At 40.2% G+C, this 17,362-nt stretch overlaps 1 protein-coding gene across 1 annotated transcript in view; it reads left to right on the top strand.

Moving 5' to 3' along the window:
* The first annotated feature begins 1,127 nt into the window (after positions 1-1,127).
* Positions 1,128-17,362, top strand: part of LGR5 (leucine rich repeat containing G protein-coupled receptor 5) — an 89,096-nt gene continuing 72,861 nt past the window's right edge. Inside the window, exon 1 of the mRNA XM_058022636.1 lies at positions 1,128-1,345. Within this exon, the coding sequence (XP_057878619.1) occupies positions 1,128-1,345 (218 nt within the window). The remainder of the gene's footprint in view (positions 1,346-17,362) is intronic.

Below are 17,362 nucleotides of genomic sequence, written 5' to 3'. Positions count from 1 at the left end.
CCTTTAGAAAATTGTTGCCTCTTGGCAAGCCTGTGACTGAACCATGTGGTGAGGGAAGAGAGTGGATCCCCATCATTGACCATGACCATGGTCTGCATGGGACCACCAACTAAATAAGGTCTTGAAAGATGAGATCTCCCTACTAGATCTAGCCCAGTAGAGCATCCAATCCTTAGTCCCATTGCCCCAGAGACCCACCCCTCACCCCATGGCCTCAGGACCATGCCCCCACTTCCACAACCGCCTGGCCTCCCACCTTCTAGAAATGCCCACCACGTGCATCCCTGCTCTGAGGGAGGATTCCTCCTCAAGAAGAAAGGACTGAGAGGGCACTGCATAAATGTGTATAAATACCCAGTGGGCAGGAGGGAGTGCCAAGAAAGTGAAGGCAGGCTTTTCTCACTGGTGCCAACCACTAGGATACAAGGCAATGGGCAGAAGTTGGACAATATGTGATTCTTGCGGTGCCTTGTGCAAGGCCAGAAATAGGCCTCGATGATCCCAAGGGGTCCCTTCCAACTCAGTTATTGTACGGTTCTATGACTGTATGATGCACAGGAAGTTCCACATGATTATGAGGAAGAACTTTACCGAGCAGGGGATCACTCATTGGAACAGGTTGTGGAGTGTCCCTCACTGGAGGTACTCAGGAACTGCCGGGGTGCAATCCTGTGCCATGCGCTCTGGGATGCCTGCCTGGGCAGGGTGACCCACGGCGGTGCCCTGCAGCCTGACCCGCTCCGCGAACGTGAGATGAGGGCCCGGGGCGAGCGCCGAGGCGCGGCCCGCACGGAGGGCAGGCTGAGGGCGGCGTTCCCCCGCTCCCTCCTCCCGCCCGCCCGGCCGCCGGGCCCGCGGCCGCCCCCGCCCGCCCGCTCTCTCGCACGGCGGCGCGGGCAGGGCCCGCTGCGCTACGGCGGGCAAGGCTGGGGCGGCGTCAGCGGGCGCGCGGTGCCGGCTCCAGGGCTTTAAAGCAGCGTGTAAGCTGAGATGCTACCACAGACAGCGGCGCGGCGGCGGCGGCCGCAGGAGCTCCTCCAGCTCAGACGGGCGCCCTCCTTTCGCCCCCGCCGCGCCCCGGGGCATGAGAGTGGCCGCCCCGCGGCTCTAGGTACCCCCCGGGCCCCATGGCGACGACCCGCGCTCCCCGCGCCCTGCTACTGCTGCTGCTGCTGCTGCTGTGCCCGCCGGGGCTGCGGCGGGGGGCGCGGGGCGGCGCGCAGCGCCCGCGGGGCTGTCCGGCGCCGTGCCGCTGCGAGCTGGACGGAGTGCTGCTCCGCGCCGACTGCTCCGACCGCGGGCTCACCGCCGTGCCCGCCAACCTCAGCGTCTTCACCTCCTACCTGTAAGTGCGGGCCGGCCGGCCAGGGCGCACCGGCGGCGGCGGCGGGAGGGCTCGGGCCGGCCTCCGGCGCTGACAGGAGGCGCTCCGTGCCCGGAGAGAACACCCGACTTCAAATAAGTTTCTAATCGCTTTTTAATCAGCGGGCGCGCTGTAAAGCGTTTATAGTTGTCTGGCTATCGCGGTGCCCGCTCCGGCGCCCGGAGGATCGCTGTGTGATGTGCCGTTTGGAGGGTAATTAAAAGCGATTGCAACAGCAGAAACTCGATGCGATCCTCCGGGACGTTATCTTCACCTTTGCTTCCCGGGACAGGGCTTTGAACTGCGGCCGCTGCCGATTTAATCGTTAACAGATCTCCCCTCGGGTGGAGCGAAGGCAGTGAGGGAGTAAAGCGCGCTCCCGGGGGGCGGGCAGCGCTCGGGGACCGCGGTGCCGGCCTCCGGACACAGGTGCCGGTGTCCAGATCCGGGCTCCGGCCGGCGCACCCCGCCCCTCGGGAGGCTCCCCGGGCCTCGCAGCGCCCGCCCGACCGGGCATCCCCGCCGGCACGGGCCGCGCTGCATCCCGGGCGCGCTGAGCTACAGCGTGTAGGGACACAGCCGGCGAGAACCGAGAAACTCTGCATTAGCAAAAAAATCCACCCAGAACCGTGATGAAACTTTGTTTGCTTGCTTTTTTGGGGGGCTCAGTGTTCGTCATTTAACCTCTCGTGGTGTCGTGTCTTGAAAGTGCTGGTGCTCTAAGTGTTCCTTAGCGTTCTCCTTACTGATTGCATAGTTTTTGTGGTTGTTCATTTACAGCTTATTCTTCGTGCCCAGCATAAAGTATGTCTGGTTTTGAGCGTTTGTCCAGTCTCCATATTTTGACATGCTGTAAACATGCTTGCTACTATAGTTAATGTGAAGATGCTTTCACAGCATTCTGTGTCTGGCATACTGAGGTAATCATTCTGAGCACACCTCTCTGTTAGTACCATGCTTCAAAGGACATAAAACATATCTTACATCTGAAAGACGGAATAAAGTAAGCTAGAAATTTATTTCTATGCAAAGTATAAACATGGCAACGTGGACAAGGTGGAAATTAAGTGCAATCAACCAAATCTAAGTATATATAAGGGGAAAACCTAATTTAAAGAAAATAACATACATTTATAACGAAGGTGAGCAGCTGAAAGACCTTTTTTATATATACTATGCATGTAAATACTATTCTGAAATTTTTCTTAAGACTATTTTTAGCTTATTTTATCAGAAACATTTCAAAACAAAGCTATTGATAATGTTAGGAGGCAGGAGTCAGCAGTCAGCATTACTGAACGACCACTCACAGCAGAGCAAAACTTTGGCTATGTGTGATAAAGATGCAGTCCTAAGACAGGTACAAGGTCTGTCACTAGTTCCAGAAGTAGCAGGTCCTGATTTTGGGTGTAGATAAGATACAATGTTTTCTGGTGCTTTGGAAAGCCATAAGCAGAAGGGTAGACAGGGATGGTATAAAGGCATACTTAAGCTGTACACATCCTGTGTTGAGAAGTAGAGACCCTAAATTCCTCACTGCTTGGAGGAATGCTAAAACCAGAAAAACATGAGACTGTTTCACTATTTTATGAAAAAAAAGAGAGCATATGTGTGGCAATGTCAAAATACCATTGCTGGTGTTCTTCTGCCTCTGGTAACCTGCTTCGTGGGAGGATTATGATCTAGTCTGCCCTTTTGTTTCTAAATCCTTCTGTCCTTCAGAAGGAATGTCTTTCTCCAGTCAAAAATCCTCTGTTGTTCAGTAACATACACCCTGAAGTGAAAAAATGTTATTTGGATAGGCAGACTTTTAAATGACCAGGACTGCATGCAGGCAGTATAAAGGATAAATGACCAATTTATACACATAGGCAGCTATACTTTCCATTTTCCAAATTTACAAGGCTGCTATCCTTGGATTGATTAATTATTGCCTAATTATGCAGAACTATGGCTCCTGCCTGCCTTCCATAAAGAACTGTCAGGTCTCATTGTCTGTAGATGGCTAAGCAATGGCAAATTTTAAAACAAGGCTGCTTGTTATAGGCATGTTTGCCTCCCTGAGCTTGGTAATGGCCAATCAGCTGCTTCTTGATTATTCTCCTTTCTGGTTTGTTTTTTTTTTTTCCTCCCAAAAAACTCAAAAATATCTTTTTATGCTGTGACAATGTTTACCTCAGATCAAACCAAGAGATTAAAATTGTGTACTCACAGTTAATCTCTTTCAAGAAAAAAATAATCTTCTTCAGTCAATTATGTTCTTGCACCATAGATACATCTGATCAAAACCAGTGTTTAGTACTACCTTGGATTAAGTTTGAGTTTTTAAAGCTTTGGGTTTAAAAGTTTTGGGTTTTGGTTTTTTTTTTTTTTTTTTTTTTTTTTTTTTTTTTTTTTTTTTTTTTCCTGAACTTTTTATCTGAGTTTAACACTCACATATGAGAAAAAGGTTTTCTTGGTGTGCACTGGAGATAGTGGAAAAAGCTAAGCTGAAATGCTGAGGCCATTAAAGATTTGTTTTATTTTGAGGCAAATGTCTATAGAGCATGATGTATTATGGTGACTGAATTTTACATGTACCATCATTTTTTTTATGATGGTGCTCCTGCAGCAGAGCTAAATGTACTCTACAGATGGACCTGCTACAATTTTCTCCATTCTCATTTATAATCTCAGGCAGCAATTCTTTCCTCCCATCAAAAATATTTTTATTTATGATTATGTGTCTGCTGCCATGAACTGTTAGACTTTTTAAGAGCAGGCAAGGAGAATCCATGAGTTTCTTTCCATTCCTTTTTCTTCATTTACTTTTAGGCTAAGTAATGTATTTGGTGTATTCAATGCAACTCCTGTTGACATAAATGAGAATTCCATGTGCTGATGAAGGGCAGGACTGAGTCTCTGTTTCAAATTAAGAACAGGTCACTTTCCTATCAGCTCACAGTGGAAAGAAGAAGACAGAATCTGCGGGTCTTTTGCACATGGGACCCTCATTAATTCTCAAACCAAACCCATGAGTTAGTGAAATATTGTTACCATTTGCTGTGATGTGGAAAATTGAAGTGGAGAAGGGCTTGCTCAAAGTTAGAGGTAAAGTTTATGACAAGCCAGCCGTTAAAGAAATTCTAACCTGTTTAACCACAGGCTTGTCCTACTTTACTTATATAACCCTAGAATAACCCTAATTATTTATTACTCCTTTAAAATTGTGTGAAATTTTGAAACTTCTGTTCAAGAATATTTAGTATGACAAGTAATGAAAACAGATTTTCTTTCCAATCTCTTCTGATGACAATATAGAAGACAACACTTACAGATTTTTAGGTTGTTTTGGGCCTGGATAATACAAAAAAGTAAATTTATTTTAATTGCCAGGGCTGTCTAACAATTTGTATACTGTGTTTGTGATCAAAACCTGTCAATGATAAGCAGAATGTTTGCAAAATATTAGCATCATGGATTGACAGAGATAGGCATGAATATAAATATTGCAGCATGTTGCCTTTTACATTATAGTTTACTTTAAAAGTCTTAATTTAGGTGTATTGTAAATATGTGTGCTAACACTTGGTGAAATACGATTAATATAATTTTTAAATTTTCATAGAAATAATTTATTAAGAAAAAATATTTCTCAAAACATTGATAATGTTGATATTATTACAGTAGAACCTATGAAGAAGATATCAATGCCTGTTATAAGGTTTCAAATCTCTCCATCTTCAAATAAATTTTGTCCTTCTACTTCATTCATTTCTATGCTATTGTATTTGATGATAACTGTTCCTGTAGAGCACAGTCAAAAAAGACTCAGAAAGTGTTTAAGATGACTAAACATAAAAAAATGAAAAGAAAAAAAAATTGCAATGAACCTGAATGAGAAGGTTGCTTACTATTTTGAAGGTAATGAAGTATATTCCCAGAAATTAACAATGCTTCTGAAATAAGAAATATAGCAAAATTTGTGTCAGGAATACCCCAAATCATTAAGAACAATCCTTTGGGGTAAATTTGCATCCTTTTAGTCATTCTGATCTCTCAGTGCAAATTCAGGTCTTGTCTGTGTCTTCATCAGAGGTATTTTGGGAATGACCATGGTTTTTCAAAGAGATCAAACAGCAGCATGAGTTATAAAGTCTCTTACACCTTCCAGATCCCTTGACAAGAGTTAGGAGTTAGATATTTCATAAAATGTCTGTCTTTTCTTAGGAAGTACTTCTTTACACAGCTACAAACTTGATAGACCTTAAATTAATTAATTGTCATGTGGTTTCAGTTAGTAATCTGAATCTTGTCCTGATTGAGGATGAAGGTGAATCCAGTTCTGGATTTAGAATTTGGTGCTAAATCTCCCTTTTGAAAAGGAAACATAACATTTCCTCTCTACTCATGGCAATAGCACATATGCAAAGGTGAAATATACCTGACAATAAATTAGAGGTAAACAAAAACTGAAGTAACTATGCAAAGTATCATGTTTGCCAGTTTTCAAGAGATTTGCTTTAAATTTCAAAACATGGTGTGTCAAGTCAAAGTCAGTTTCTTTGAGAAAAATTTCAGTCAAAACTGTTTTTTGAACTATCATTCTTCTCACTTGAGAATACTGTGTTAAAAATAACTCTTTACACTGCTTCCTAAAGAGGCTTTTGCTGCTCTGAAAGATAAAAAGGCTCTCACACATTACCTCTCTCCTTTAGCATTTGCTCTGTGGAAACACTGCATAAATTGAAGGGGAAAGGAAGCTGTTTTGAAGCTGGGAGAGCACAAGGCGCTGACAGAGTGAAGGCACCTTTGCTTGGGTTGGTGTCTGAAGCTCAGCGGACAATTGGCCAGGCAGAGGGAGCCTGACTCCAGCTGAGAACGCGTGCACTGGGCTGACCTTCCCAGCCAGCATGCCAGCAGAGATTAGGCTTCCCTCAAGTGCTCCCTTGTTAACCCAGCTTTTTCTGCAATGTCATTTGTCTTTCAAATGCTTCAAATTGCTACCAATCTTCCAGTAGTCCAGATCACTTTCTTTTATTCTGTGTGTTGGCCAAGATAATATTTCATCTGTGTGCACTGCTTTCTTAATTCTCTGTTGGCTATTTAAATAGTCATGATTAATAAAATTTATTGTGTTGTCCCTGATTTCCATGCTTGAACTGTCCAGGAGATCTGCTTCTTTTCCCAGGAAGAATCATGGTAAATAAGGTGTGGTTCTTTTGGCTCCAAGTAAGCTGATTGAAGGCAGAACATGATGTGGTGTTTTTGATATACCAGAACAGCTTTAGACTTTGGTTAGAAGAAAATACCCTAACATCTTAAAAAAAAAAAAAAAAAATGTGATCAAAGCATGCTTACTCCTCAGAGATTTAGCAATTCATGTGGCAAATCCATATGCTTTATTCTCTGTAATGTTTGCTGAGAAAACCTGAGAATCTTCTGTACAATTTTACTGATCAGATGTGAGAAATTTATCACCTGGAGAACCATAAGAGACATTAATATGGTTGGGGAGACGTAGGGCCTGAAATGATGTTGCTAACACTTGCTGAAGGACTGCTACCTTTTTCTGTCTCTCAGAATTGAGGTTTAAACAAAAAAAAAGTGCAAAGATAGTGAACTGTTTCAGCTGTATAGGGCGGCAGCTCATGGTACCCCTGACTTTGTCCTAGTGCTTTTTTATTTCCTGGAAGTCTACAGGCAATATCTGGTAATTTTTGAATTAGAGACCTTAGAATGAGTATTAAAGAAGCAGCAGCACCCAAGTAGAAATACTGTCCTGGAATGTCTTTGCCATTTAGGTGGAAAAGACCCCCAGCCAGCTCTTATTATACTAAGCACCAGCAATCCCCGGATCTCTAAGCAGTAATGAAATGAGATTGCAAAGCAAGTTCCCAGGAACTGGTGCCTTTTATCCAGCTTTGCTCAGACAGTACATTCTGTATCACCTTCTAGATTCATTATTTTGCTGTGTTTTACTGATTTTTCGCTATGAGCTTTGGGTTTTAGGGGCTGTGGCCACAGCACTGAGGTCATTCCCTGAAAGGACAAGCTATATTTTCATGTCTAGTCACTGCTGAAAAAAATAATTAATCTGAAGTGTAGTGTTATCCAACAATGATAATTATAATAATCAGTCACTCCCAAACTGGGATTTTTTATTGGTAACAAATGGGCTCTTAGTTTGGGTCCAATTGTATGATTTGGCTTCAGTCCTGCAAATACTTATCCAGATACTTAACTTCAGTGTCAGGAATGGTTCCACTGAAATCACATGTGTAAATGTTTGTTGATCAAGGCCTTGAATAATTCTAAAACAATCATCCCTTTCCCACATGTCAGCTCGTTTATGGGGAATAGTTTCATTAAGCTCTTCTCCACCACTGTCTCATTGCACAGCCTAAAGCATTATGCATATCATAAATCATTTAATACCATTGTTTTCAAAAATTGACTGATTTGAATATTTATTTTTATCTGGAATGCACCATTCTCCAATGGTATTAAATTATGTAGTTGCAGTGAAATAATTTTAAGGACATATTTTGATTAAAAACTGCTGAAACCTTTTGCATTATACTTCAGAAGTATAGTTGGCTTTGTACAGGTGATATAGTATTGTGTGCATGGTGATGTCTGTGCATAGACAGATGTCAGACAAATTTTTAAAAATATCTATCAGTCTAAAGCAGCACAAACAACTATAATTCCCGCTGTACAAAATCTCTCCCTGCTTTTGATTAAAAACACTTGATTAAATGTTTTCTATTTTGTTGAGATTAACCATGCTTAGTGAAATTACTAAACTTGCGTAGTAATGACTTAAGTAATGCAGAAGTATTTTTTGGATTGAGACTTCATGTGCATAATGATTGTGAATAAACTTAACCCTTTTCTTGTGCTTGTGTCATACAGATTTTCCCATGAAAAGTGCACAATAATTTGATGCTGTTATTTATGAAGGGGAGGTAGGAGGTAGAAAAGTAAAGCTGGTGTTCGGTACTACTACTTGTCTTTCTTTTTTTATTCTGTTAGTTTCTTCACCTAACACTTCAGCCAGTTTTGTTTGAGGATAGAACAGTTAGAGCACTGATATTGCACAGAAATAAGACTTTCCTAGCCCTCATTTCTGCAGCAGTAGGCATCTTACAATGCCAGTTGTACCATGCCTTCTGGATCGTGTGATAATAAAAATGCTAGTGTAAGTGAATGAAAGAACAGATGTGAGATGATGTCAGCATCAAGGGAAGTGTAGCTGCACTGATTTGGCATTCACTGAGTTTGTAAATGAGTCTCTGTGTACCCTGAGGGGAGAAGGTCACAGCTGGCAAAGGAAGCAAGTAAGATAAGACAAGGTTCTCTCTCATCCATGATTGAAAGTTATATGTTCTGAACCACCTTGATGAGTAACTTGCCTTTGAGCTTGATCCTTAATCAGCTTGATGTGGAGGCTGCCTCAGAAATTAAATATTTCTCCTGTTGGTCTCACATATGATGAGGCTGCATTTATGTTTGTAGTGGAGGGTGAGACCCTCCAAGTTGTCCTGTGTCCAGAAATAAGATTTATCCTTATGAAGACCCGGCAACCAAAGTTTCTTAAGCACCCTACTTCAAGAGATTGTCATTTTGGGAGCATGAGAAAAAGACAGAAACTGCTTCTGGGAACAAGGACTATAATCAGTTAGCCATAACTGGGATTCAGGTAAAGAGACCTTTAAGTCCTGCTCCTCGTGGATATAGTAATTTATGGCTTCAAGTAAATCACACAGCTTTTCTCTAGTCTTACTCCTTATATGCGATGGCTGGGACAACTACCTACATCTGAATTTGACTAATTTGGTGGTCGCTGAAAAAAGCTGGAGATCTGTAGATTAAGAACACTTAATTATGAACTAATTGTGAGTATGACATGGCAAAATAAAGGAGATCCCAAGAAAATTTCTTCTCTTCAAAAGGGTATATGCCTGCCTTTCAGTTTTGCTCCTGGCTATCTATGTGACCTGAATTCTGTGATATATAAGTTTCTTATTGGAATAAGTAAAGTCTGTGCAGGCGTCTGAGAGTAATATTTGACCTGCTGACAAGGAAATACAGGATCCATAAATGTGGTGCAATATGAAAGTATTGCCTGCAGTTGTACTGAAGTTGTGCAAAGACAAGGAACTGGAAGCAATCCAAAAGAGGTGTAGGTTCAACTTGGTGACCTGACAAGGGTCCCAGGGAGTACATTCCTGTCCTAGAGTGTCCCTGCATAAAGCCTCACTGTATTGGCTATAACCTGCAACAGGCACACACAATTACAGGAAGATTAATAGAGCAACAGAAAGTAGATGGAGAAGAAAAACAGCAGATTGCTTGGGAATCTGCCTGTATCGGTGCCATAGAGTAGTGACTTGTACCTCTCATCAGGCAGCTCAACCAATTCTAAACATTTTGAACCCTCAGGAGAAGTGGCACTCTAGTCTAGCACTAAATTCTAAATTCACAATTCACATTTGTGCCATGTGTATGCAGTAAGACTTTGTAGTGTACAGTTACTGTGACAGAGTTATTATCAGAAATGTTTGTTTCCTTAGTGGAGATAAGACCTGAGGATATAGTTGTGGTGGGGTGAAGAGTAAAGGTGTGCAGTGCTGCTGGTAGGTGTTTTTTAAAACTTGAGTGTGAGGCACTGTGGAAGAGTAATTGGTAGCAGGAAATGGGTCTCGTGGTCTTTTTTAGGCCTAGCACCGAAAAGGGAAAATGTGAAAGCTCTTGATCAAAGAATAGCATCTGGGAAGACTGTAAGCTCCTCAGCATATGGAGGCTTCACTGTGTCTCATACCTGCACATATAAAGTAGTGTGAACTGTCAAGTGCCAGAACTTTACTTCCTTCTGGCCAAGACAGAAGATGTGAAAAGAAAGACCAGGACAACCCCTTTGGAACATGCTAACTACCTGAAGGCCAGAGACAGTACAGAACATAGTTAAACACATTCTTGGAATCTTGAGGTACGTGATTTTAGAATAAAAAATGTTTACTGAATATGCACTATGATCTCAGAGATGCTTGTCAGCTCATAGCCTTTTTTTTTCTTATCAGAAACCCTGTCTACTCCCAGGAACTAGTTCTGTCTAATGAGCTCCTGTTTTTTAATGAACAGCCATGGAAATGTATTTTTCTTGCTTGAATGACAATTCAAGTGGAACAACATTTTTGCTATCAAACTTTTAAAGAAAGTTACTGACCCACATTTTGACCACAAGAGAAAATTACTAAATCCAACTCAAACAATTACTAAAGTGACTAAAGCCAGCTCCCTTACGACCCATAAACAGCAGTCCTAAGTAAGACCCTCTGAGCTCTCCATGTTCACAGCAGGCTCTGATCAGGAAATTCCCCCTGTGTGGGACACCTCTCAGAGCCAGCAAACTCCCAAGTTTGCTATACTTGGAGGATCGCTGCTAAGTGCCACCCTTAGAACCTGGGTCAATATCCCCACTCCTTGAGGCTCAAACCTTCACCTGTAGAGAAGATGCAAAGGCATCTGATATAAGTACTGCACTTAAACAGGAATTTTTCACAGATCTGTGCCTTGTCCATAATCCTTTAGATGTTTGTGTGAGTGTGCCTATGCTATAGCAAATGTGTTGTGAATGTTTCTCCCTTAGATTTTTAAGTGGGTAAAATTCATAAGGTACCTCTATAAATGAGTTGGTATTGTGGTTATAGCAAATTCTATTGAATCTTTTGACAAATTGTTTAAATTAGGCTATTAAGTGCTGCTAAATTTAAATGTGGTTAAAATCTTCAGGTGCAAGCCATTGGTCAAGTCTAGGGCTAAGTTTGGCAGGCAGATTTGCTCTAAACTTTGGGACTAAGAGGAAGAGTCTCTGTTACTCCTTTTAATCCTTACCCTTTTTTTCATTCTCAGCCTTCACAGAGATAATTTTTGTCGATTTTTAGGTTTTAGTTTGATTTTTCTCTGTGTGCTTTAACCATCTAGTTAGCAGTAGAGTGAGCCTTGCCAATGAGCTTTGTGATGCTTTCACTTTAATGTTAAACCTGCTTTTGCTAGTGATTCTTTGAACAACCTAAGACACCCATTCATGACACAGATTTCTGTGTGCCATTCCATGTAGGTAAATTAGTAGATTTATGCCAAGGAAGACTTCATGTAGCTTCTGCTATGCTTATACTAATGGAACTAACTTAATTGTGTGGAATTGGTACTGCTAAAATAAATTGAATTAGAAAATTTTAAAGATTTTGAAAAGTATTAATTAATATAATTAAATTTAGGCACTTGCTTTGGTTTTAAAGTACCAACTCTTGACAGAAAAGCTTCTGTTGTATCATTAGTATGCACACTGTCCATCTTTTTTAAATAAACAAAAGTCAGTTTTTTCTTTTGAAAAAAAAGATTTTTGGCATACCATTGAGTGATCATCCTTATTGCCTTGTTTGCAGACTCTGGCATGTGAGTTGTGTTGTGTCAGGGAGTTGTGTCAACTGTACAAATTTTGCAGGAGTTTCAGGAAGGCAGGAATTTCTTTTGTTTTTCAGTTATTTTGCGGCCATTATTGATAGCATTAAGTGAACAGAGCAACAGGGTTTTTTGGAGGATGCTTACACAGTGCTGTAGTACATTCATTACACTCATAGTTAGAAACAACTGTCATACCAAATAGAGTTATCAGAATCACATTCCTGTACATATTGGTGCCTCAGCTGTTCTGTCTTCAATGGCTGTCTCTGGTCAATTTGTGAAGAATCCCATAAACCTGAATCCAGATGTGGTCTGTTTTCCACATTTGTCATCAATCATGGATATGGTGTCTTGTAGTCATGCAGCTCTATGTTCCTGCCTGTCTTTCCATAATGCAGTGCTGGAAGAGCATCAGATTTCACAAGGAATTTGTAATATCCAGATTTACTGGATGGTATTATTTGCAGTGTTGTATCTCTGTGTGAGAAGTCTATAAGGAAATGTTCCCTGCTCTCAATGTGCTGCTGGTTTAATCCCTTCTGATAAGGATTTATGAAAACTAATTATGAGCCAGTTTGGTCTGCAATGAAGCTAGAACTGAAGCTTCTTTCAATGATGTGGATGGAACCCCTGGTATGTCACAGTTAGTTTATTGTAGAGGATTCTGCTGGGACGTGATGAGTCTAATCTAAGGGAAATTACTCACTCTTTATCCAAATATCTCCATATGTTGAGTAGACAAGCAGGTTTTTTTAGTATTTAGTGAATGAGTAATTACCAAAGTATCAATGATAGTAATTAATTGTTAATGACATTCATTAGTGGCTTGGATTATCTTGGCATGGAGAGCTTCCATTAAGTTGTATTCACATTTTTTATAGAGCAGTATTAAGAAGGTTGTTCAATTATAACCAAATGAAAATAAGAAATCTGTGAATTGACATTTAACAATATGATTTTGGTAAATGAATGGATGTCCCAGCTGCAGGAGAATTTTAACAGAAAGACATACAGGAAAAAAATACACCTTATCAGCAAAGGATTATGTCTATGTTTTTTCAGTTAGTAATATCACTGCTAGTGTTATAAATAAATGTTTTTTCTCTACCTGTAAATAGCTTATCAGAAAAAATTCCAGAAATTAAAGGACTTAGTAATTTTACATTTATTAGGAGGTTCAGACATTAACTGAGTGTTCTTCTATGCTGCTGAGTCTGTTTACAATGAAATGCCTTGGGCCAGCACTAACCAATGGGACACTTCAGAAGATGGGTCTAAGGAGTGCACGAAGCAGCTGCTGTATCTGTACGCTGTTTAACTCTCAGAGCTGCTCCTGGATCATTGGGCAAACTGAAATCTTCAAGCAGAGTGACATGCAAATGCCCAAGTCAGTCCCCTCAGGTGCAATTAGAGCAGGCCTGTTGCTCCTGCAGTGACCCTGGGTGCACTTTGGGAATGCACGGTCCAAGGCTGTGCAAGCTGACCCAAAACAAACAGGGCTGCATCAAGTGGAAGAATGACAGAGGACAAAGGGAGTTCAAATTTTTTCTTTATACGCTATGGCACAGTTATTGATGAAGATGAAATATGACGTGGAATTTTTCAGTAGTTTGAGTAGGAGATAGAAGCTTTGAAGTTGCATCATAAGATGATTCTGCAGTGCTGCTTCAGAGCATATAATTCTTGAGCTAGTATTTTAATGATATACTCTATGTATCTCTTCACTTGTAGTTAAAAAAGACATATTGAATGTTTTGTTCTGTGTCGGGGGAAGTATAAAGAAAGAACTCGGGATTGATTTCAGTAACACTTAGTTTTAAAAGTACAGAAAGAAACCCCAACAACATTAATTTATGTTTTCTTTTGTATCATCCACCAAAATAGATAATAAAGAACATGTAAAATCAAGTTTTATTTCCTGTGAATATTGGTTTTATTTCTTTTTTCATAATAGTCTTGTTCATGCAGTTGTCTCTGACTGCCAGTTTTAGTAAAAAATATGCAATTAAATGTTTTGATAAGAAGATAATTGTTTTATTTACTGCTAGCATGACATCATAAACTAACTTTAAAATTATTTTCAAGCACTAAGAAAATAAATTAACATATATTTTGAGTATTAACATATTAATTAACATGAGACACAATATTGATGGAGAAATATTCAAACTGGACTATTGGAATATCACACTGCAACACTGGACAAATGAAAGTGCATGTTATACCAATGGAATAATATCTTCAAACCTATGACATTAAATAAATGTGCAGTTTTCTGTGAATAAATTAATAGAATGCAAGATTCCTGCTGTAGAGAAACAAGTCTGGGATGTCACTGGGTAAGTATATACATAAGGCTGAGTGATATTAAAATGAATAAAAGGCTGATTACCAGTTTGAATACCTGCTCTGTCCCTCATGCTACTCTATCAGTACTTCACAGGGCATGTGATGCTGTTGGCGCTGCTACTTACAAAGAAGAATTCAGCAAGGGATATTGGAGTAGAGTTTATGCTGCTTCAAAAATTCAGGGAAGAGGTGGCTTGAGGTATATTTCACTATTTTAAAATATCTTTCTCCATAGGTTACTTAAGACAGCGACACATCTCACAAAGAAAGGCCTTACACTGCTTCTTAGAAAAGCAGTCAGCTCATGTATAGATAGGGAATTGTTCCACTAATCAGAACTGTCGAACAGAAAATTTAAAATGTCTTTGTCTGGCTTCTTAGGAGGTTTGCCATATACCACTGTATTGTCCCAAGGGGACTGGAGGTGGATGAGGGCTGTTCAGACTGACCCAGTCCTCCTCAGTTCTGTTAAAAATGACAGTCTGTCAGGACTATGAGTTTAGTTCAGCTGTTTGAGTCCTTGGCTGTTCTTGGATCTTAAAAAAATTACTCTATGTTCTTAACTATCACATGCAGAAGACATGACAATATAACTACAAGCTTTGCTAGCACTATGTAAATCTCACCAGTAAAATGATTTGATTTGTTATACGTACTATGTTTTCTGGAGACATAAGTGTAGGCTAATGCCAGTGTGTGCATCTTCTGGATAATGGTTTCAGTTGCAGTGCTTCTCTATAGTGCAGTGCCTCCACACACCCTTTAAGTCCTATCTTTCAGGTGTAAAATATGTTAAGATACAAAAATTAAGGTATTTTTTCCTCAGTATCTGAATCCTTCATTCTGTCAAAATGGAAATACTGCTCAGCTAGCTGTACATTAAATTTTTCCTTGGATACAAAGATATCCTGAGTTCAGGGGAGTCTGGCAGTGACATTATTTTGGATACAGCTGTTGATCTAGCTGGTTTGTGTCTGGAAGGAAAGATGGATTGTGCTGTGACTGGGGTGACATCAGGCAGTCAGCTATGAGACAATTACCCCCATACCTTCTGCTCCCTTCCTAGTATGTCTGTTTGCCCTTTGCATCTCAAAGTGCCTACACAGACTTTATGACCTTTATCCTTACAATCTTTAATGCCTTATGCCAGACAACAAAGCTTTTTCAAGCTTCTCAGATTACTACTCCAGATCTGTGAAGAGACTTTTCCAAAGATTTTTGTATCTGAATCTGAATCTGAATTAGATGTCTTATTTTTTAGACATTACCTGAGAAAATAAACACTATTTCTTTTCTAAGTTGCACTTGATGGAATACATAGAGATCTTGTGTGTGCCTGTATACAGGCTTGGAAAGAGCTTCTTGGCATATGTTTGAGCCTTATAATATTTATTTTGTTGTATGCTCTTACAGTGAATTGTTTGGGATTTTTTAAATTCCTTTAAATTAAAGTTCTCAAAATAGATAGTGAGTGTCTAGCAAATACATTTTTTAAAAAGTTATTTACTTACTAAAAGGAAAAAAAAATACAGAGTAATTGAAATGAGTGCCATCATTGCAGAAGCTACCTTTGAGAGCCAATTTGTTCTTTAATTACTCTGCCCGAAAGAACAACAGAATGAAGACGTTGAGGATATGTAGGGTTCAGTCCAAAGATTGCACTTGAGGGTATGTAATGAAATCTTGCTGTATTAGTGCTTTAGTGAAAGATATGAGAAGGAGGGCAGGAAAAGGGTGATTTGTATGCTTTATTTTCTGATATGTTTAATCTATACGCTTTCACTTTTGGTCCCACAAGCACAGAATTTCATCTTTCAAAAACAGAAGAAACCAAAATGGGCTCTTCCTCCAAGCTGTGAAAGGAAACAGATTTAGGACTGGCTAGATCTGTGAGGAGAAAAAACTTTGAAAATGTAGACCACCAAAAGTGAACTTCCAAGGTGCCAGCATGTGTGCTGACTCCTGAGTCCTGGCTCAAGTGCTCTTGATGATTTTGCTTAGCAGGGCAGGGCACTGGGAAAAGAACTTGCTTTCTGCAGCAGAATTCCCTGTGTAGGAGTTACTTGTCTTTGCTAGTTAAGTTTCTGCATTCACAGAAATGGAAGAAGACAGTGCTCAAAGTTTTCTGGAAGATTGGAGTTGGAAGAGGAAACTCAGGAAAAAATGTGCTTCCATATTAAGAGTCTCTCTGAAAAAGAGACTTGTTTAGACATTTATATTGGCTTCCCCTCCCCTTGGAGCCAGTTGTTCCCCCACTCCTGCTCTAGGCTTCATCTCTTTCAGCTGTGCTGACTCAGCTGTTTGTTGGACTGTGCTCCTAACCAGTTCTGTGAAATCTAGTTTAAAAAGAAACACATTTCTGGTTGAAAAGTATATATCTCATTTCACTGATGCACTTTAGAATGTGGCCACAGAAACAGCCAGACCAGCGGAGCTAAATGGACAGAGACAACAGATTGGGAGCTCAGTGAGCTGATGTAGGGGATCAGAAAACTTTTCAAGTGCCCTTGCACCATTCCAGGTTCCTATGCAAAAATCACCCTACAGAAAACCATAAGGACAGGATTTTCTTATCTTTGCTTTAGTTTTAGTCATGTGCTCTTTGACAAAAAGTCTTTTCCTTTGATTAATTTGGTATAGTTGATGAACAATATTTTGTAAAAATTTCATTGGCGATGCTTATAACAGACACAATATAAATTCTTCAGAGTATTCCAGATGAATCTAGAATTTAGCAAAACTGAGCACCTAAACATTCTCAGAGAAACTGAGTTCATTTACGGTACTTCAATTTAGTAGTCAACCTAGAGAAAAATTTTCATCCAGACATGTCTCTAAAAGTCTTGAATACTCACAGTTCTTGAATTTGTGAGTCTAGTAAATGTGAAGTATATACACCAAATTTCATATATATATACACAGATAATTTCAAAATAATGACAGGGTAAAAGGCTTGTAGAGCACACAAGGCCACATTTAAGAAAGTGAGAGATTCATTAGATATGACCTTTCCATTGAAAATGTCACCTCACTCTGAAAAAGACATGAAATATATAATCCAGAACAAATTATTAACATTGATAATAATTATTAACTCTATAGAAGGAAGTATGGCTTATGTATAGATACTTGATATCTTGCTACAAAACTAATTCCATTCCTTTGGCTACCATAGCACTATTATGCTGCAACAACAGA

The sequence above is a fragment of the Melospiza georgiana genome, chromosome 4 (genome assembly GCF_028018845.1).
Source record: "Melospiza georgiana isolate bMelGeo1 chromosome 4, bMelGeo1.pri, whole genome shotgun sequence".
NCBI lineage: Eukaryota > Metazoa > Chordata > Aves > Passeriformes > Passerellidae > Melospiza > Melospiza georgiana.
Note: the sequence above shows the minus strand (reverse complement) of the source record. Positions and strands in the feature narration are given on the sequence as shown.